General features: G+C 39.6%; 1 protein-coding gene across 1 annotated transcript in view; it reads left to right on the forward strand.

The window, feature by feature from the left end:
* Nucleotides 1-23,205, forward strand: part of SLC9A9 (solute carrier family 9 member A9) — a gene marked incomplete at its 5' end in the record, with an annotated part of 529,192 nt that overhangs the window by 174,521 nt on the left and 331,466 nt on the right. The window contains one exon of the mRNA XM_080934770.1: nucleotides 6,857-6,962. Coding sequence (XP_080790896.1) covers nucleotides 6,857-6,962 — 106 coding nt within the window. The remainder of the gene's footprint in view (nucleotides 1-6,856; nucleotides 6,963-23,205) is intronic.

Below are 23,205 nucleotides of genomic sequence, written 5' to 3' on the forward strand. Positions count from 1 at the left end.
CTAACTTTGGCTGCACTTTGGAGCCACTGGCCTTTGCTCTGAGTATATTTCATGATTTGTAGGTAAACATTTGCCTGTCATTTTCTGTCTTAAAATGGCAGTGTGCTGAAGCAATCATTGTGATTGGAGAATGCTTGTGTGGCTGGCTGAGTCATCTTCACTTGGATAGAGAGTATAAGGCACAGATCCCTATTACACTACACCATGGCTCATTAAACCCCATTGGTGAGAAAATTGGGTCTTTGTTAAATGTTTATGTTCTCTGCTAATGTTAAATTTAGAATATTCTTGCTGTAGATACCTTTGGGGAAAATTTCAAAGCACTAGCTGAAGTGCCAAGCAGATTTCAATTTATGCATTCCCACATATAAGACCTAGGAACTAGTATCTGCCTGGGTTGATTATTAAATATATTTCTTTGCAGCATTTGTGTGCTAGTATTTGATTTTCTCATTGCCGAATCTCATGACCTTCTGGTTACTGTTTTCTACTTTCAGAGACCAGTAGGGGATATACTTGTGGTTTTTGAGCAAAAGGTGATATCAATTATTCTCCAACACTACACAGCCATGGATTCAAGAATGGGATTGTGATTGTCTGTGCTTTTATTGTACATTGTTCCATTAAAGAAACAACTCCCCGATATTTAACCTTTAAAAGAATGCCTTAAACAAATACAGATACCAGTGATGGAATTGTGACTCTAAAAATAGGCTCCTGGAGCTAACGTGAAAAGCCAACCGTTTCCTTATTTGAGAGTTACTATGGTCTTCTGCATATACACTAAGACTCAGTGAGTTACTGTATGGCAGAAGCTGTTAAGACACAGGGAACCTTTCTGGGTGAGGATCCAGCATATAAACTGAGCTCCTCAGAAACTGACAACAGGGAATTTTTCCTCATTTTTCTCAAACTTAGCTAGTGTCATTCTTCAGTGCAAAATAAGCCATTCTGTGCTGACCTATCTTAGGACAGTCATTCCCAGACATTTTATAATATGGCTTATAATATGGATCCTCACAACTCACTGAAATTTAGAAATATCCCAAAGAGTTTCTTTTGATGTATTCATTATTATTTATCCAACTAGAAATTAAAACAAATCTCAAAATGTCATTTTATTGACCGAAGTAGCAATAATTTGTATAATATTTGTACCTTACTATAAATAATATGACATATGAAAGATAAATTTATTTTCCAAGAGGAACCAAACATTTTATTGAGGAGAGTAGCAGCATTTCTTCATATTTTGCAAAGTCCTTCAGTTTAAAATAAGAGCAATAAAAGACAGGGGATCCTAATATCCGCCCATGAATGCAATATGCTGTACTGTTATCACATAGCCTTTTGTAAACTCTACTTTATAAACCAAATAATAAGAATTAAAAAAAAATGTAAGGAACACTTCCCTGTTGTTGTGAAGATACTTTTGACCATGAAGATCTTCCTGGAATTCAAAAAAAAAAGAAAGGAAGGAAGGAGGGAAGAAAGAAAGAAAGAAAGAAAGAAAGAAAGAAAGAAAGAAAGAAAGAAAGAAAGACTCCAACAGTCCCTTCTTTGACTGCCAGAGCTTGTTCCTCCTGAGGAGACCTGGCTGAAAGGATTACAGCAGTGTGTTGGCATGTAACATCTTTTCAGATAAAGTTGCATGTTTTAGGTCTAAGTCACTTGTGGTGCTTTGTAGAATATACAATAATTTAGGTCGATCTCAACAAGGTAGCATCTAATGAAACGCTTCCCAGACTTAGCATCATTCTTTGACCTAGTTCAGAAGGGTAGGATTTTTGTTATATTTCTATTGTTATGTCTGGCAGAGCTCTACCGGTAAAACCCATCCATGAATTGGTTTCATAGTCAACTGTGTGGAGAGGGAGAATCTAGACTCAAAACAACTCCAATATTCTACTCCGTTCTCACAAAGCTACAACTATTTTTGAAACTCTCCTATAAGCTCTTAAACAATTTGTGGGGAAAAATGTTCACAGCACTTTTTTTAACAAGAGAAGAATGCTACTATATATATATATATATATATATATATATATATATATATATATATGAATGACACCTGTCATGACTAACACGGATTCAGCTGCAGAAGCCTTGGACACCTGATTCTTAACTTGTCATGGACAAGAGTCAACCATACTGATTTGTACAAAAAGCAACAGCAAGTACTACAAAGAGAGCCAGCATTTGACAACACTGAATGATGACTTGGAATGACCAGGGAGTAAACTATTGTGTCTTGTCTATCGACCTAGGCAGATCATGTGCTAGGTTGCCAAGTGCTGGCACATTGAGATGCCATTTGAAATTTAAATTCTTTGTAAAACATGGAGAAAATATGGGTCAGAGAGTTGCTAACAGAGGTACTAAGGCATGGACTGTCATTTAATCACTCTGAAGACTTCAGAGCTACTGACAGAGTTTCCAGAGAGTGATCATTTACAGACACGCAGTTAAAAATACACAGTGCATGATGTAGCAGTCAATAAATACATTGGCATTCTGATGGGCTTCAATAGTCACTTTCAGTATTTTTTTTTTCTCTAAGAATGTTTTCTTACTATCTGATTAAGATCAGACTAGTTCGAGCTTCTCTATGATGATGGTATTAGTGAAAATATCACATTTTTTTCAGTGTTTGGACTTTTCTTAGAGATTGTAAATTGGTCTCCATTTGAGTCTAATAGTTTGTCATAAGCCTCTGGTTCACCCCTGGTGGATATATTCCAATCATGTTCAGCCTCCAGGGGCCCGAGTCATGCACTAGAACCCAGCTTGCAGCAGATGATCTTTCATGACTCAGAACATAACTTCCCCGCTGACTCTAGTTGCCTTCTACCTTACTCAGACTCTTTCCTATTAGTTCCCTTTGCTTCTAGCCTCTGTCTTCACCCTTTCTATTTTCTGCCTTATTCTACTCAACCCACAACATCGAATAGCTAGGAGAAAGCCCTACTCAGTCCTGCATTCTAATGATGTTACTTTGGCTCTCTATTTCACCTCATCAATACACCCAGAAACACAGCCACCTACAGTCTTCTTACTCATCCTGTGTGGCTGATTAAGCTCTTTCCTCAGAACTCTCCTCTGATTCCGTGGCACCTGTCAGTCACTTGGTTGTTACGCACTCTCCATGTCCTAAATAAAGGCACATGCCTGTGTGAACGGGAATCTTCTTTAGCATCACAGGAACTTATATCCCTTATTACCAACTTGAGAAACAATGTTGATTTTTCTGTAAAACAAAACAAAAAAAAATCAGTTTTTAGGGCTATGAGATGGCCCAGCAGTTAAGAGCACTTATTGGTCTTGCAAAGGACCTGGATTTGATTTCCAGCAATCTACCTGGTGGCTCACAGCCATCTATCACTTCAGTCCCAGATGTTCTGGCACTCTTCTATGGCACCAGGCACTCATGTGGTATACATATATACTTGGAGGCAAAACATTCATATACATAAAATAATAACATTAAAGATAAATAGATAAACAAGTCGGGTGGCTGTGGTACACACCTTTAATTTAACTTCTGAGGCCAGCCTGGTCTACAGAGCTAGGTCCAAGGTGTTCAAGATTATGCAAAGAAATCCTGTCTCAAAGAAAAAAACCAATTCATACATACATATGTACATACATACATACTACAAATTTGGCCTTAGAAGGTATAAGAGAAGGAATTCCCAAACATGGATGAAGCAACAGCAGCAGCTACCATGAGACACCACCATGTGATACAGGCAAAATGGTCAAATCCTTTAATAAAATCATAGGCTCCAAAAATCTGATGATGTCCTCTCTCCTTCTCATGCACACTTACGTCTGCTATCTTAGAATGTTCTCTGAAGTTCACAAAAGGTTCATCTTAAATAAGCACTAATTATTTTTTTCTTACAACTTTATTTTTTAAGAAAGAGAGATACACGTACAGATTTTTAAAAGCATTTTGGCAAAAAAACTATATGAATATATTTTTGTCAGTAGTACTAACTATTTTTAGCCTCGATTTGAGTTAGGGCTAGTCTCCCCAACTCAGCTAGATCTGAGGAGCACCCGCTATGAATTACACTGTGGCTGTTCAAGAAAGTCTAAACTGGGAAAGTGCAGCTAAGCGTGTAGGGCACTGTGTGTAAAACTGAGTGCTGTCTGTGAACTAGCTAAATGAGTCCTTTTAAAAGTTCCAAGCTCAGGAGCAGAGTAGGTGGCTAATTCCCTGACTCACCTATTCAACTCATTTGCCGTCCTGACAAAACACTCCCTCCTCTAGGACACACTAGCTGGCTTTATTCTAAAGCTGTTCTGCTTCTTCACAGGGTAGATAGGAATTCACAAAGTAATAGCTTTCTCTTTTGTGTGGGATATCGTTTATAAAGCAGGGCTCAGTTCTCTGTTCAGGAGGAATTGTGGGAATGTCAGATCATTTTTTTGAACACAACTGGATCTACAGATACTTTCCTCAAAATAGCCTTATGCTCTCTTTGGAAAAATGCTGAATTCATCTCACAGAACAGAGTGGATATCAATGAATAGGAGTTTTAGAATAAGAAACCAAGCCTTAAGTTGCACATGAACCTAGGAAACCTCCCTAGGAGTAGAGATGGTTCACAAGCTATCCTCAGGGCTCAGGGACAAATACACCCAGAAGCTAAAGTTGGTACTTGAATTGCAGAGAAAGAATTTTCTGCTAAAGAATAACTTACATTTTATCCCACAAGGTCCCAGCAAAAGAATGTTGTTAACTAAAACTTCAGCTGAAAGCTCATTGCTTTGGTTGAGATACAGACTCTTGACTCAACCCGAGATGGAGAAAGAGATCACCTAAGAGAGATGAATTCTGACTCCCATCCCCACCTGCAGAGGCTGCCTGTTGTAGCAAATGGCTCAGAGGTACTCAGGGGCCAAGAGTCTAACCTGGTGTGGTTAACAGGACCTTCTGGACTTGAATGATGAAATTGGTTTTGTCCTTGGTTTTTAAAAAGGAATCTGGCCCGCTGTCCTCCTAATTCATGACCCTCCTTTCAGTTATTTCATTGTTAGATCCTAACAGTGACTTCTTTGTTTTTTTTTTTTTTTAAAAAGGCATTAAAGAAAGATAAAACATTGAAAACTAGAATGGATCTGTGTTTACGCCATGTGATATATTTTATGCCCATGAGCAGTAGGAAGGCTGGTCATACCATTTAGCAGGCAGCTCCCTTCACACGCTCATCAACCTTTTTGGGGTCTCTGTTGTTGTCATCCTTGTTGTTTAGTAATGGGAAATATTCAAAATCTACTTTCATGCAGTCTTCACTGTGTAATACACTATTCTAAGCATGTCCATTGTGTTTTATAGTGAGTCGGAATCTGGATTAATCTCTTCTATCTCTCAAGATAAAGGGCCCACCAATCCTCCTTTTCAAGTAGCCTGAGGATGCTGTCCTTTCCTCTGTGTCCTCACAACACTCTTGCTTATCCAGTCACTAAGCAGCGTGCTCCATTGTGGCCATGGGGCTGGGAAGATGAAAACCAATAACTAAGTCCTGTACAAGCGCTGTGGTCACTGGGCCATTTGCACTTGCAATGACAGATGTGCATGGCCATCAGTGCTTGGAGCCCGACTCCACACCTCTCCCCTTCCTCTCCAGTAGAACCAATCTTTTACTGGAATTACTAGGGAGGCCTTGAGACACCTCTCTCTCCTGCCTCTGTTCTGCTGTCTGAGCTTTATGTCCAAGTTCAAATTAGAATGTGTCAACCCTCTTACTAAAGACCTTCAGTTGTTTTCTACTGCGGCAGACAGAGCAACCTCCACATTTCTTGATGACTTGCAAACCCTTCACACTTAACTCCCTCTCCTTCCCCATCCCCCAAACCGTCTAGCGCTCTGTTTACAGTGTATATTGCACTCGTGCTTTATGAAACAAGAGAGGAAAGAACAGAGTGAAAACCCCCATTCTGCCTCTCTGCCCCACCATGGGTAGGTATCATTTTGTATTGCTCTTTCCCTCTTGGCAATTAATTCGGGGGGTCCCTTTCTTAACGAGTGCTGATGGTATTTTGTGTAGGTTATGAGTGAGTCCTGCTCTGAAGAACCCTGAGTCTGTTTTTTGGGTTAAATGTGTGTTCTTGTGAGCAAACAAGAATCTGTGTCTCCATCCACAGTGGGTAGGCCATTCCTTCATCCATTTATCAATTAATTTTTGTATGCTGGTCAAGTGAATACCAAAGTCTGCAAATTCCCTGGGAGCTTGGTCTCTTCTGTAAGTCTGTGATTTGGTCCAAATGCTAGGATCATAAAAGAATGAGCTAAGTCAAAGCTGAGACAATCAGAGGATTAGGAAGAAGTCTCTCTCAAGACCCTTAAGGAATGAAGAAAAGGATTTTCAGGAACATGAATCTCTCCGGACCCCCTCTCTGCTTCTCCCTCTGTTCCTCTTTCTCTCTCCCTCTCCCTCCCTCTTCCCCCCCGTGGTGTGTGTGTGTGTGTGTGTGTGTGTGTGTGTGTGTGTGTGCGCGCGCGCGCATGCGTTCTCGAACTGTGGAGCACATATAAGGAATGAGGGAATGGTGGAAGTAGATGCTAAAGGAATTTCTGCCCTTTTAGGAGGAGTTGTTTAGAAAGTTGCAGCAAGTTCAGTGTGACTTGCAGATGGTGGGTCGGGTGTGCATGAATATAACTTCTTCACGGGGCAGAGGGTAGGGGAATGACATAATCTGATGTTTTTGAATGAAGATCTTATGCTGGGATGGAGGGTGAGTTAGGACTGTCAGTATTTAATGAATGCTTTTTAAAAGTGACCACAACCAAGACACACTTTGTAGCTGTGTCCGAACTAACTTGTCATCCTTACGTGTGTCTTCCTAGTGACAGTGCTGGCCATTTTCCATGAGCTACACGTGGACCCCGACCTATACACACTGCTGTTTGGGGAGAGTGTGCTGAATGATGCGGTGGCCATAGTCCTCACATAGTAAGTACCAGACCCTGCCCTGCTCCCTTTAACCGAGCATGCTCCTCCTGGAGGTAATTCCTCTTGTATTTAAGAGCATCCTCTCTCTGCAACACAGAGAAAAAACAGCTCTTTGTAGCTTTGAAGGAGCTGTTGTCACAGAAGATCTCTAATAATGGGCACAATTCATTAGGCACCTAATACCTAATACTGTTAATGGCCTTCGAACTCCCAGCTTATTACAAGATACCAGAGGGTATCTTTTTTTTTTTTTTCTCAGTGCATATATTTAGCTGATTCATTGAAGGTTGCTAAGATGCATGGAAATGAGCTGCCTCTTTTCAAATCAATGCCACTTAGTATTTTCTTCTCACTAGTTGCACTCCAGATTTCAGACGGACAGAAGCTCTGGGACTTAGCTTTTGGCAGATGGGGACCTAGAACTCAGGATCAGAGCACTTTACCTTCTCAGTGCAGATTCCGCACATCCAGGCAAGCACAGGGTACAGACCCTTCCCATAGCACGTGGTCCCGAAGCTCCCTCCGCGGAGTGCAGAAGCGATTTCCCTTTGTGCTCAGGGGTTTCTTTCCGAGATGAGACCTGGCGCACTTCCTGCACTTCCTCTTTAGACACGGAGCCATTAATATTTAATAAATGCCACTCTGGCAGCTTTTCACTGTGTCAGGGGTCCCTCCGTGGGTTTAGATTAAGACCAACATTTTGGGCAAAACTGTCAGGTATTCCCGAGGAAAGCAGCTATCTGATAATTAACTGTGACAACGGGATTCTATTTCCAGTGTTAATTACCTCAAATGCGGTTGAAAATGTATTGTGAAATAACAAAAGAGTTTTAAAGGCAGACTTCAGAGCGGGGAGTGAGAAGCAGGCAGTGCCTGGCAGCCCTGCCAGCTAGTGTCCCAGTTCCCTTTCATTTGCCAGTTGACGTTCCTTAAAGTTGCCTCCCTCCCTCCGAAGTTGCCACTGAGTTCATCCACGTTTATCTGGCCACAGAGACAGGGATTTCTCTGTGTCGCAGGAAACTCCCAGCATGTAAGAATAGGAACAAAAAAAAAAGCCACAGTCAGACTCACAAATGCAAAATGATGCTTTGAAGGAAAACATCAAGGACAATTAATTAGGACACCAAGAATCCCCGTCCCAGAAATACTAACATTAAAGGAATATTTGAAGAGCACAATTGAAAACTCTGCTGAGTCCCTCCTTTGTACTTCCTGGGCTGCCAAATTGTAAAAGGCCACGCCAAGCAAAACCACTAAAGTACAAAAGACCTGGAGGACCGATGCGGCTCCATCCACGGCAGGCCTGGCCTCTGCCCACCGCTACCACTCACAGTGGCTCCCATTAAAAATAAGGACCTGGGAGTGAGTATTGCCCTGTTAGCTATAAGCGTGGAGCACTTGGAAATGGTTTCTTTTCCACCTCAAGTCTATCTGTGGCTCCCTAAACACATGGGTCAGTCAGCCATGGACCAAACTCTCTGAAACCATACAAAATTAATCTTTTCATCCTGAAGCTGTGGCTTTCAGGCATTTTGGTCACGGTGACAAAACATATCTAATTTCCACATCTTGACAAGGTGTCTTCCTTTCCGGGCAGGAAACAATGAGCATTCTAGCTGAAGTCCCGCAGTCCTCAGCTCTGCTGTTGTGGCACTGTGAGGCATAAAGCCAAGGAGTTCCTATCATTGTTTGACTGCCAACCAGTGTGTGGGTGATGGCTGAGCTCTGGCCTCTCTGTGCACCAGTGTTTCCTATGGCTTACCTCTTTTCCCTTATACTGTCTTCCATGTGGTTTTCTTTTCACTTGTTCACTCATTTCTTTTGAAAATTGTTTTTGGAGAATTCACACAGAGTGCTCTATAGACATCATTTCTACCATTCCTAAAGCCTTCCCTTTCCCCCACCCCCTCTCTAATTCATGACCTCATCTTAATTATATATATATATATATATATATATATATATATATATATATATATATATATATATGTGCATGCACATGGACATGTATGTATATATGCATAAGTATACATATATGCACACACACATGACCTACTGAATTAGCTTAGTGTTGCTCATATCTACATGTGCTTAGGCTGAAGCATGTGGGATTGAAGACGGATCAGAGCTTTCCCTGGAGAAAACGAATTCTCCCTCTGTCAGCATCCAGCACATGCCTGTAGCTTTTTTGTAAGTGGGGGACGGGGCTTGTGAAATTTCCCTCATCCACACTGGGATGTCGATTGCCTTTTTCATTAGGCAGGTCTTGTTTAAGCAACCATCCTGAGGTCTCATAGGTGCAGCTTTCCTGGCATGTCTAGAAGACATTGTCTCATAGAGGGCATTCTGTTCCCTCTGGCTTTTATCGATTTTCTATGCTCTCTTCTGTGATTTTTTTCCTTGAGCCTTTAGTATTAAGGGTTGTGTTGTTAATGTCCCAGTTGAAATTTGGCACCCCCCACCCCTGATCACTTATCCTCCACATTTTGACCGCTGTGAATTTTAATAGTCTTCATCTGTTTCAAAATGATGAGGGGTAAGACCTATACACTTCTTTGTGGGTTTATGTATTTAGAAAACACGGATCACATTAGAAACTTTTCTAACACTAAACACTAATTTGATTCAGTAGGGTTGTGTATTAGAGGTGGAGTGGGGGAACGTGGAAGGAGCTGACTGGGGAAAAGGAACGAATATATTAGAAAACAGAAAGTTACAGTAGTAAGTTCTTTTCTAGTTTCCATGACTTATCCAGCCATGGAGAGTTAGATAAGTTGGACGAATAGGGCTGGAACTGACCTTCAAGTCTTCTCCCTGAGACCTTTTATAGTATGTATACGAGGTGCCAAAGAAAAGCAGTTAGGGGACCCACCCAGCTGTAAAACCTACCAACTACTACAATGACCATCTTTGCAAGACATACATGCTGAATGCTACAATAATGGCAAAAGTGGCAAAACCCATGTATCATGTGAGTAACCAATGGTGTCTAATTGGACTTAAGGCCTCTTTACAGAAGGGAATCATGCCTGCTCCACTATTGCTAGGTTAGACCCTACATAATGATCCTCAACTTTGTGTAGCATCTAGATAATGATCTCTTCATGTTACTTCTTGTTCATGACTCCGTCTAAGACCCATCTCTCTCTCTCTCTTCCAACCATTTTGGCCTATTGGAGAAGCTCTATTTCAAGATCACATAAAAGTTTTCCTCTGAATTTCTCACTAACAATTTATTTATCCTTCTTTTTTCCCTCTGTACTGAACCACACACAGCACACTGATAGTTTCTGAGTGGTAGGTCTAGGACCACACACTAAAAATCTCCCTTCTTATGTTGTTCTCCAAGCTTCTGGTTCTGTTGAGGCACATCTTCCAACTCTCACCCCGGTGAGTTCCTTTAGGGACCAGCAGCTCACAGTCAGAGCCAGGACTCCCTACCCCATCAGTTCCTTTCCAGTTGACACTGGATTTGCATGCACACTTGATTCCTCCATAGTAACTTTTTGAAAGCAGAGTACTCATACTTGAAGAGTGTGTAAAAAGAACGAATGAAAAACTTCCTTAGGGGTTTGCCTTTATTTGTTCCACCTTTGGGTGGTTTTCAAGCTTGAGAACAGTGATAAATGCCTGGAGTATAACTCAGTGGTAGAGCATTTGACTAGTGTGTAATGAGACATAGGTGCCACTCCTACCATCAAAGTTTTTCTTTAAAAAGAATAGCTACGGGGCTACCCTTTTGCAAGCATCATGGGAAAAATAAAGATTTTAAATTTGGATATAAACTCAGATATACATAGATGGGCTTTCCTTTTGTCCACAAGGGTTACATTTCAAGATTTTCATAAATGTCCGTAAGTGTCATACTGAACTACTGAACCCTCCAGATGTAATGTTTTTTTTTTTTCCTATACAAAAAGAGCTATGATAAGGTTTAGCTTCTTAGCTTAAGTGATGTAGGAGATGAACAGGAACACCGAATAATAGGACAGAACACTTACAACAATGCACAAGAACAGGGAGCTCCTACAAGTTATCAAGTTGTGGATTTGAAAACTTCTTTTTTAACATTTTCCTTGGCTTTGACCATGGATTAACAGAGTTGCAGAAAAACAAAACCATTGGTTAATGTGGACTACCTTGATAAACTCAAACCATTAGCAAGTATGGCCCTCCAAAGCCTTTTGGAAACCTGCTTCCTTTGACTGCTCCTTCATTGGCCATCAAATCTTACTTAAAGATTATCCATTCCTTTCAGTTTGAAAACTTTGCATTTTTAATTGTTAATATTATGACAATAGTCTGCTCTAGTACTTAGCTACATTTTTTATTAAAGATGTGTTTCTTTGATAGTCTATGAAGCAAAAATATTATAATTAATACCGTTTCTTAGGTTAAATGTCCTCTCAAATTCAGACAATTAATTGATAATTGAATTTGATTTTCTCATCTCTCCTACATAGGACAAGATGATGAGAGCGGTGTCATATTTCTGTGATTAAAAATGAGCCAGCAATTCTTTGTCCTGAAATAAAAGCAACTTCAATTAACATAAAAGTTCCGAAATGAGCTTATCTCTGACCCATACTATTATTTCTAGTGTATAGGAATATCTTTTCCAAGTGTGTGCACACTGGCTCAAAATAAATGAGTTCTACATGATGGATTTACCTTTCTAAAAATGGTTAAATAGACTTAGAAAGGAGGCAGAAGACAGAGCAAAGAGATCTAGAGGGGGTATGCATGCTTGAGTCCTGAACAAAGACATTAATTTCAGAGGCAGCATGGCAGAGTTGGAAGAAGCCACAATTAGAAGTCAGATCTGGTGTCTGGATCCCCATTAATTAACTGTGCAATCAGCTCAGTTTTCCCAGAACCAACCCAAACTGCTGTGAGCAAACAGACTGAGCTGATGTAAATGAGCAGCCATCATAGGCATAGCTCAGTAAAGGAACCTGCAAAATGAGCAGGGCTCTCCCTCTTCACTCACCTCCTTCGTGGTAGTTCTCTCTTCTGGATAGGAGGCGACGGCCTCGGTCATCATAACAGTACAAAGACCCAAGGTCCATCATGCCCAGCCTTAAGTTTTGCTACAGCTTGTACATTCTAGAACAGTTACTACTTTAGATTTGCTTACTGAGGCAAGGGAGACACCACCTTGCTGACCCATGTAAACCGTATGCAAGGAGGTTAGGATCTTCAGTGGCCTCACTTGGAATTACAGAGGTGAAATGAGAAAAGCAGAATTATTGTTCAAGTGACATTGCCATGAGTGAAGAAAATTAAATACTAGATAAAAACACAATGAAGCTTAAGACACCAGAATAGTGGTATGTATTTGTTTGCTTATCTACAAATTGTAAGAGTACTTATTGAGTATGCATTACAAAACTATCCAAAGCAAGAAATAAAACAACACAGTTGGCAAAGCTCTGTAGATCTATAATCTAGGAAGACTTATATGATAGAAATGCTTTTCTAATTTATCTTATCATTCCTATCAACATCTATGGTGTCATTTTTCTTTAACTAGCAAATCTTGAAATCTTAAGAACTCAAGGTGCCAAATCATACCCAGAGAGCTAGAGTTTGAGAACTTGGAACCCTTCTATGTGACTGACAATAGAGAAGTGATACAACTTTTCCAAAGATAATTTAGCATTAGTTACTAAGTCATTAAGCTTTGGGTCATGTAATAAGGAACTCCACTTGTAGAAATCATCCTAAGAAGTACGTGAGGCCATGAAGTTGTGTACAATGGTTGCCAGGTGGACTAGCAAGTTTTGTGCACATGTTAGCCATCCCACACATTTGAAAATGATAAAGAAATCTATTAATGTAAAAAGATAGCATAATACATTTTAAGTAAGACCAGGCAACCTAATTTATACTATTCATATCTACAATAAATACTAGTACTAATACTCAGTAAATACTAAGAAAAGGAAATACATAGTAATATCTAGACTGGCTATAGAATTCCAACCAATTACAAAGCAAATTCAAGGTCAGCCTGAGTTATACTATGAGACTTGGTGTCAAAATCAAATCAAAACAAAACACTACCAACTCTAGGTGGACACATATGTAGTGATGTAGTGTTTCTATCCTGGTTAGCTTTCTGTTGCTGTGATGAAGACCATAACCAAAAACAACTTAGGAAGAAAAGGGTTTATTTGGCTTACATGTTTTGAGCACAGTCCATCAGTGAGGGAAGTCAGGCCAGGAACCCAGAGGCAGGAACTGAAACAGACCGTAGAGGAGCGCTGCTGTTTGGCTTGCTCAGATTACTCTGTTACATAGGATCACTTGCACTGGTGTGACACTGCCTACCCTGCCCATGTCAGTCATTAACTAAGAAAATATCCCTACAGACAGACATGCCTACAGGCCAATTTGGTGGAGACATTTTCTCGGATGAAGTTTCCATCTTGAGTCAACTTAACAAGAACAACAAATTATCTATATTGTAATTATACACCAATCACATATTTTGCTATCTATGCATCTTACCCATAATTATGAAGATATAGTGATGTGGTATATGTTGTTCATATGTAAATTAATTATATATCAAATATGAAATATATACTATTTTGATACAAATATAATTGAAAGGTTCAGAGTGGTAAGTGCAGCATTGTGCTGAACCATGTTACTTTTTAAAAATAATTCTATAGTGTATAAATGCATTCCAGTTTTCTTAGGAATAAACTAAGGGCCTCTTTAAAGAGCAGGCTCTTGGAGGGTTATAAATACACACTAAGTGCCTTTATTCCTTGTAAAGCAAATACTGATAAGGAAGTCCAGTGCAGCTCATTAAAGGAGAGAGAAATGGAGCAGCGATTTTCTCCCTCTAAAGGAGAGTACCATGTTGCTTAGAAGTTTTTGCTAGAAAATGTCACAGAAAGTGCGATGCCAGAGAATGCTTGGCACTTATCCACCAGTGATATTTGGAAAGACCACACTCCTTAAGAGCCATGCTTCTTAAGGGGAATTTAACATGAAAGCTAATGGGATAGTATGAGACTCAACCATGGAACTAAGAGGGACCTTGAGATACCGTCCAGCAATTCAGTAACATGTGCCCAACACCAGTACATGCAATCTACCGATTTCCTAGATTTAATCACCCATCTCTACCCTCAGTCAGCTGGGCAAATAATAATTACTACAGAATTTAATGTGAATAAAAAAACCACCAACATTCCTCTAATAGTCAATTCAGAACTGTAGAATTTAGATACAAAAATAGGTCCCTAAGGAAATCCCATTTATTGTCATACTAATATCATTTCCAAAGATTGCAAATGCCTTACAGGCAAGTTAGACCTTTCTCTGTCCCCCGCAACACAAACTAATTGTTTGGCAGTTTCTCCAATAATTACCGACTGAATCAATTAGGGTCTTTTCAGGTGCAGATGGAGGCATTTATTAATCCTCTCATTAACAGCTTTTCCAGAGGATGTATGTTTAATAGTCTTTATTGTGCTTCTTCCAACTGTTTTGGAAAGCCCTCTTAGCTCCTCTCATTAGCTCTGAGTCTCTCATTGGCTCCAGCTAGGAAACTCAGGGGCATAAGAAGACGTGCTAGCTGATGGGAGTGATCAGAAACTGCCTTCAAACCCTGGACACATCCTTCTCATGAATCTGCTTAAAAATGCGTTCCTTATGTCTTGACACATCTTACTGAAGGTGATTCAAAAGTTCATGTTGGCTGGGAAACTGATAATCAGCCTGAATCGCATTTGTTTTGATGGCTGTCTAGATAGATCCTCCTGTGTTACATAATTAAAGAAAAAATGATGCATGGCTCATTTGCCCAAGGTCTCCTGTCCAGGCAATCAATTCTCTGGTTATTTCATTTCTTAAACACTAGGTGGTATCACATGCCAGCAATGGGAAAGGCTTCTTTGGCTCTTTACATAAGACTTTGGCCACCATGGTGGTACCACACATGTGATTCACTGCTGTTTTCTTGGGTTTTGCTCATTCTTGGTCTCTGATTCCCATTTTCTGACCATGACTTTGGATTTCTTTTAGCCCTAGCTCTTAACACCTCTTCAGGTCACTAGGCTCTGACCTTGGCTTTATCCAGTAACTGTAGTCCATCTCTTGACTTTCAGATTTAGATCTATGATTTGCTTGCTACTTCTTTGGAACCCAGACCCATGATGGAGAACTTGACTTGCTCATGTTGTATCCCGCAAAATGACCTATGAAACACAAATAAATAAATACTGTGATTCTGTATTGATGGTTCTTTATCTCAATTTCATTGAACTTTGATTCATTGGTGTATAAATCAGATGTATTTGACAGAAACACAATTAAAATTAATAAGTCAAAGGAATCCATAGGCTTATGCTTCTGGGTTGAGCCCACTGGCACATGCTGGACTCAAGGATTCAGTGTGGCTAGTCCTTGTCACACATCCTCCTGATTCTTAGGGTGTGAACCCGTCTTTGCTCATACCTATAGATGACTTATTCTGTGAAACAGGAAAGGCTGTTTCCCCACATTCAAAATTTTTAGCTCAAAACAACACTTCTTCCTCCTTATAATTTTCATATCAATCACAGAGTCTCCATTTGGCACTGCCTACATTTGAAGATCTTCCCAACATCACATAGTACTCCATGGAAATTAAGATATAGTGACTGGTCAGATCTGAGTCATGGTCTCACCCTCAGGCTGATGGATTGTGGTCTATTTGTGAGAGAAAATCAGCTGGAGGAAAGCCTAAGAAACCTTCCAAAACTACAGCTTTCCTCATCACCATGACTCGGTGCTCTGAAATGAAGTAGGAAGGCCCCTGTGCCACTCTAAGCTTGAAGAAATGTTGTTGAAGAAACATTGTCTCTCAGAAAGCAAGCCTTCGTCTCTGCACATGGAACTGAAAGATATAAAAATAACTTCTGTATGTTGTAAACAATAAAAAAATATCGCAGCAAGAACAGAAAAGGCCTGATGTGTGGGGGTGCACGCTATCACAGATGTTCAGAGGCTCTGCAGTGGAATTCCAGCCCCCATTTTTTGATAATACAGCCTGGGTGGAAAAAAATTAATAAGGTGTGGGCTTCCTGAGTTCTCATTCAGTTTTATCAGCTCTTCCACTGACCTTAAGAACCAGTGAGGAATCTTGTCATTGACCTGGAGTTTAAAAGACCAAAAGTCTTGGCCTGGGCATTGAAGTCTGACATGCAACTCAATATATCAACAGAAAAAGGTGTTGAAGACAAGTAAAACAATGTTCTTACACCTCTCACCACTAAAACAATCCAGTTTTGCTCCAAAGTGATGTTTTCATAGCCAGGGCTGTATAAATCCCGCAGGAAAAAAAAAATAGAACAATTCTTTTTTAAAATGAACTAAACACACAGAAAGGAGCAGGCCACCAGAGGACATAGCCTCACCTGGGGAAAACCAGGAATCAGGGAGAGAAGAGGTATTCAAAGGGGCAAGCATTCAGAAGGTATGGGGTCTGCAGAAGGTTATCAAATGGGCATGTGAAAACTGAAGAGGCCAAAAGAAGAGCCTGAATGGCAAGGAAAGAAGCATCCAATCAAAATATGGAGTTTGGTCAATGCAAATGCAAATATTGACATTAAAAACTCAATGCATGGCATAAATGTCATATTATCAACCAACTGGCAAGTGGAAGATGAAGTTGTCAAGTGATCCAGAATGAATGTGACACAGGCTTAAAACATGTGACGGGTTGATTAAGAGATGTAAATGATGGCATAGGAAGAAACCCAGAAGACATCAATAAAAATTCCAGGAGAAATGAAAGCAAATGGTGTGAAGCAGTGTTGGAAGAGATAGTGAATAATAATTTTCTGGAGTTAAGGATGCAAATTGAAGTATTGCACAGTATTACAACGTGTTGAGTAGAAACTAATCTATAGTCAATACATTTTAATTTTTACTTGTTTTGACATCCCCTTCCCCGCCTCTCTGTGTGCATTTGATCCTACAGGGATTCATTAATTAGGCATCATAAGAAGAAGATGTAAAAGGCCTTTAAGGAAGCACAAAGAGTGACTAATAAAGTGTAGTGAGACGAGAGGCCACTGAAGACAAAGTGCAAATAGTAAGAGCAACCAGAAAGTTAAGATCAGTTTCTCCACATGAAGGTCACCCAGAGGCACAATCTGCCTGAGAATAATGTCCTCATTAGGAGTAAGAGTATCCCAAGAAGAGGAAATAACCAACAGCCCAGGACCTAAGCTCAACAAAAATGCGATTTAAAAATAAAAGTAAAATAGACTTTTAAATATAGCTTGCTATCTATATATCATCAGTGATAGATATTCCAAGGGATATAATTAAGTAGAAATAAGCAGCTGAACTCAGTAAGATGTGAAGAGCAAATGATATTAAACTAAGATATTGGCAGAAATATTTATGGATTAAAATGAGGAATAACTGTGGCAAATATAATGAAGATGAACTCAGAGAGGAGAATTGAGTAGACAGTCACTCCAAAGTCAACTGCAATATTCAAAGACAATGGGCATTAAGTAGCCATAGGGGTAGAGAAAATGGGAACACAGTAGACACACAGCCAAGGCCTATTTATCCTAACACTTCTCCAGTGGTGTGAAAGGTTCTGCTCACATTCCATACTTTTCTACTTCGTGCAGAGTTGTTAAAACCAATGGAAGCCTGCTATGAAGTAGCAGGTACAGTTATCATTTTGGACTGTGTACATGGTACCTAATGCCAGAGAGTTGTGTCTGTCTTCTGCTTACACCTTGTTACTTACTTGGTAACAATAGCTTCACATTCATTTTAGCCCTCAGAGGTCCCATGCTGTGCCCTAGTCAAAACCCAGAAAGACCAGCCATTCAGTAAAAGAATGATATACACTATATAAACTGTTCATGAGGCAGAGGTAGGACCAGAGTGGTTGTAGTTAACAAAAGAAATCATTGATCCATGAGAATACCTGTACTGGTGTGGTAGGTTCATTTTTTTTTCCTGGAGTCAAACTACATAGGATACTTAGTCAGCATCCACTGTATTAATTCACCTCGGCAAATTTCTGCAATTGGGATTTCAAGAGCCCCAAGGAGTGTATGGGACAAGCAGCCTTTCCTGCACCCAGTCTGCACTCAGCAGCAAACACTATCCAGAGGTGTATGTGGTATCCACGGGGACATATAGAGATCAACTGGTCTGTTGGTTGGTTATTTTTATCCTCATCATCATACAAAAGAAGTTATTTTCCAAAGACCAAAAATCTTGAGTTCCTGGCAACCACCACCCGAATACACAGTAATATTTGGGATAGTTCAAAACCAGCCAAAGTTTGACAAGGTAAATACAATCGGTCCTTTACCCTTCTCCCCTGCAGGAAGGTGTGAGGAAGATCTGCAGTGTTCAGATCTGCAGTTCTTCTCCATCCCTCCATGCCCAGCCAATCCTTCATCAATGCACTGCACCTTTGTCATTGTGCATAACCATGTATGTCTCTCTCCAGTGCCCTTCAGTATCTGGTTGGGGGAGTTGATAGTACTTCCTGGTTTCTGACTCTGCCATAAACAATGAGTGGCATGCATTGACAGAACTGTGCCTAGTAACAGATGGTAGTCCATATAAGGTAGCAGGCTGTAAATGACAGTGACATACCATGACTGTGAGCTAATATGAAGCAAGGTTCTCAAAGATTTATGAGCTGCTAATCACATTGTGATACAAAACACTTAATGCTGATTTTTAGTAGAAGGTCATAGATCTAAAGTATGAATGAAGTCAAGGTTCTCCTACCAGGGGGTAAAAGGAACAGCCTAATAAAAGGCAGAACTCTATAGTTTTAGTAGCTCTACATTAAGACTTTTTCATCATGAGGCATGCTTTATTTGTAACAAACTCAAGTTTGACTTTTCATTTTGCACAACAGAAGAATAACTTTTATTTAAAGCACTCACTTCTGAATTCTTTTCTATATATTTTTTTTCAAGAAACAAGAATTCAAGTTAATATGCAGTCATAATTTTGGACAAAATTAAGACCCCTCTTGGCCTGGAGAATATAATCCATTCATGTTACTTGGGTTTTATAATGCATTTACATGGCAGGCTCATTACAAGTCTGATGTGAGTTCTGCCTTCCCAGGGCATGTGATGCTGAGAAAATCTGATTAAACTCTGGGAAAGAGCAGCTGTTCTGCAATAGTGGATGAACACGGGACCCATTTTTCAGAGTCTGACTGCAAGGCCTGGCACCCTCACCAGCCAATGGATGATAAATGAACTGTCCCCGAATGCCCAACTCCTGTGCTAATAGCTTTAAAATATAAGTTGTTTATGAGAAGGAAGTTGGGAGCTCTTATCAATTTTTCTGTCCCAGGGGTCCACATATACATCATTTTTTCCATTGCTGGAATGGCAGGCAATGTTTTAAGGCAAGGGAAGAAATCCATTCACCATTTAGATGTTTTCCATGTGTTAGCAAGATCATGCCTCTCATTTCAAAATATAGTAGAGTAGGTACCTAGCAAATTCTTATGTGAAATGAGACATGAAATCCAAACCACTCTTTGCTGAATTTCCCTGTCATGTCAGAATTACAATGAAGTTTCATTTGCTATTTATAGAGGCATGGAATTCAAAATGAATACATGAGCTTCATATCCTAGGCCAAAGGGGTTTATTTTCCAAATGACAGTTATAAACAGTCAAATGTGACCAAATGCTGTACTGGGAATTTTGGTTTCCTTGAAAATCACAGAAATCTAAGAATGGGTTTGCATTTTAATCCAGGTATGAGATTTGAAGCTGCTTTAGGTTGGCCCCAGCAGCTGACTATGATTTGCCTTGTGCTTTGGCAGAGGCGTGGGTTTACCAGCTGAACATAGTCTCTGCCATTATGTGATGTTTAGAATTCTGGGAATGTTTCAGAGGATGTAGAAATACTAGATCCCCGAGATTCAGGGTTGTTTGGTGGTTGGTTGCTGTTGATTGCTGTTGGTCACAGTTTGTTAACTAGGTGTGTGTAAAGAAGAAACAGCAACAAGAAGAAATTAGATATACCAACAGTGAAGACCAAACTTGCCCCAAGGAATTCATTGCCCCGAATCAGCAGAAAGCAGTGTAAGGATATTGCTGTCCCCTTCCCCCTCTATCATTGTTTTTTATCCTACCTAGTGTGAGGGGGTTGGAAGTGTGGAAGGCATGGGGTGGAGAAGAGTGGAAGGAGAAACACACAAAGTAGGCAAAAGTCTGATTACAAGTGCACTGGATGTGTTACATCTGAGGGTGTTAATTTAAGTCTCTATCATAACATGCGCAGCTTTATTTTCTTTTCTCTTTTTTTTTTCATTTCCATCCCTATTGGACTGTTTTGGAAGCATTTGAATACTAATTCTGATGTGAAAGGTGACCATTGAGATAGACAGACATTGCCTATTCTTGTAGCTGTTCATCTTCAGTCTTTTCTTGTCATGTTTTAAGAAAAAAAGTTGTGAAAAAAACTATGTTATTCTATTAACAATTCTATAAAATTCTTGGTGGAGAAATGATCTTGGAACATCCTTCAGATGCAGATTGGGGGTATTTTACTTCTCCTTAGGCCCTGTCCACTTTTAAAGTCAGTTTTCTCTTTTCATCAAACTGGGAGCTTTGATACACCCAGGGGAAAAAGAATATTTATAAGCAAGACCAAAATAAAAGTGAGAATTATATAGCAGATCAGATAAACTTTATAGGGAAACAAAACTAGAAAATCAGACTCTAAGCACACAGACCTGCTCACAAAGGGCCAGAATAATCATTATATGGGGAAGAGTTGAAATTATAAAAGTAAAGTTATAGTAATTTTAAATATAAAATTCAAAATAAATGGCTTCATAGATATGGCTGAAGTTAGAAAATACAAAACACTAAAAAATGCAAATATTAGTTAACTCAGAAATCTGGCTTGGCAGGAGAGCAAGGCACAGAAATCAGTCATAGCCATCAACAATAATAATTATCTTTCTCAAAGTAAACTTCATAAGCCTCAGATAATTTTAAGAGTCTTAAATAATAGATGCATAAACTATCTAAAAGGAATAAAAATTTACTTTTGGTAATGGACAAAACAGTCTCACAAGAGTCAGGGCTATACTTCGAATACAGCCCCTAGATTGTGTGTATTAGAAACTTAGCCCTCAGTACAACAGTGCAGAGAAACGGGACCTTTAAGGAATAATGAGGTCATGAGTTTCTGCTCTCATGACTGTATCAATGCCATTGACACAGAAGTGGGTTACTCATCACGGGTGAGCTCATGAGTCAGGTTGTTTCTCTCTCATACACTCACCCTCCGCTTCCCTCAGCAATGAATGATACTGAGTAAGATCCTAACCAGGTATGGGGCTTTTGATCTTGGACTCTCCAGCATTTAGAAAAAAACTTATGTATTTTGTCCTCGTGACTTACTCATCCTCTGCTATTCTGATATAGTAGTACAAGCCTAAGATGGTCAATAATATAACAAATGCGCCTAAGAGATGACTTGGAGGTTAAGGGTCACTGCTCTCTCTAAGGAGCAGAGTTGAGTTCTTAGCATCCAAGTCAGGTAGCTCAGGACCACCTATAACTCCAACTCTAAGACATTCAAACACCTCTTCTGGCTTCCTTGGGACCCTATACACACTAGCACAAACATCTAGACATTCATGTGTATACATATTATTCCTCTGAAATAGGCAATAAATGCATCCAAGGGTTAAAGGACCATTGGGTCCTAGATCAGTTTCATCTGGAATTACAAGCACCATCTTTTGAGTTGAAGGAAAGGCAGGTGGGACACCTGGGAATGAAACCTGAGCCATGTGCAGAATCGTAAATAATCAAGTTGACTGTTGACTTACCAGTGACACCAGTTTCAAAAGACAGCATGTTTCCCCTTCCAAGGGTAAGAGTGTGAAACCAAGACAACTTGACCTTCTAGTAAAAAGGAGATCATGTGGGGAATTTTAATAAACATGGTGGGGCAGTGGACTGTATTATGTGAACAAAAGTTAAAGACCCAATTCATACCATTTCTAAAATAAATTGAAAGAATTATAGAACTAAACACTTAGAAAAATCACAAACAAACAGGAAGTGTTTTAAGTAATTTTTTAATGTTAATGTTTTCTGGGGAATGAAAGCTAGGGCACTTAGGCAGGAGTGGGTGGGTGGGTGAGCACCCTCATGGAGACGTGGGTGAGCACCCTCATGGAGACGGGGGTGGGGTGGGGATAGGGGCTTGTGGAGAGGAAACTGGGAAGGAGATAACGTTTGAAATGTAAATAAACAAAATAACTAATAAAAATGAAAAAAAAAAAAGATTCAAAACCTAGAAACAGAGGTGGGGAGATGGCTCTGTTGGTGAAGTACTTATGGTTCAAGCAAGAGGACCTGAGGTCAGATTCTCAGAATCCAAACAAAAAGCCAAGCACACAGGGAACATACCTATAATCCCAGCGTGTAGAGTTGGGCAGGGGTAGAGGCAGGAGGTCAGTGGGACTCACTAAACCTCTTGTCTACGTGCTAAGCTCTGGATTCAGTGACAAGACCCTATCTCAAAGCACATAAGGTGGAAAGTGATAAAGAAATACTCCTGATGTTGGCCTCTGGTTTCCACATGTATATGTACATGTATGCATGTATATACAAATATGCATACAACACACAATACACATGCACCCAAAAATTTTGAAAATCTGTAGAAACAAAGAAAAAGTAGGCATTATACCTGCACATGAATTTTAAAACATAAATACTAGCTTTAATAGAAAATAAAGAATGGACTACAAGAAAGTATCATTAATATTTTTGGCATTCTTAATATCTTAAACACACAATGGATACATTATAATCAAAGTAGAAAAGATAATATAATACCATTTTAATGTTCACATAAACAGTGAATTTATGGGTCTCTGCGTATTGAGTTATGTACAGATATATTCCTCTGCATACTTGTGGTCAGTGTTGCAAAGCCTAAGGACAATTGGCTCATATACTTCTGTCAGTATTGATATACGTTTTAAATATGCCCAACAAAGAAAGTTCTAGGAATCTACCTCAAGAAGTATTTGCTTATATCAATAAATATATTGTAGCTGTCACTAACGAAAAGAATGTAAATAGTTAAAATGTCTATAGATAAAGAAGATATTAAATATACCAAGTTACATACAAAGTTATGAAAAATTCAATGGTCTTTAAGGAGTGTATGATACAGAAAAATTTCTAAGACATTT

The sequence above is a fragment of the Micromys minutus genome, assembly GCF_963924665.1.
Source record: "Micromys minutus genome assembly, chromosome: 21".
In the NCBI taxonomy this organism is placed as follows: domain Eukaryota; kingdom Metazoa; phylum Chordata; class Mammalia; order Rodentia; family Muridae; genus Micromys; species Micromys minutus.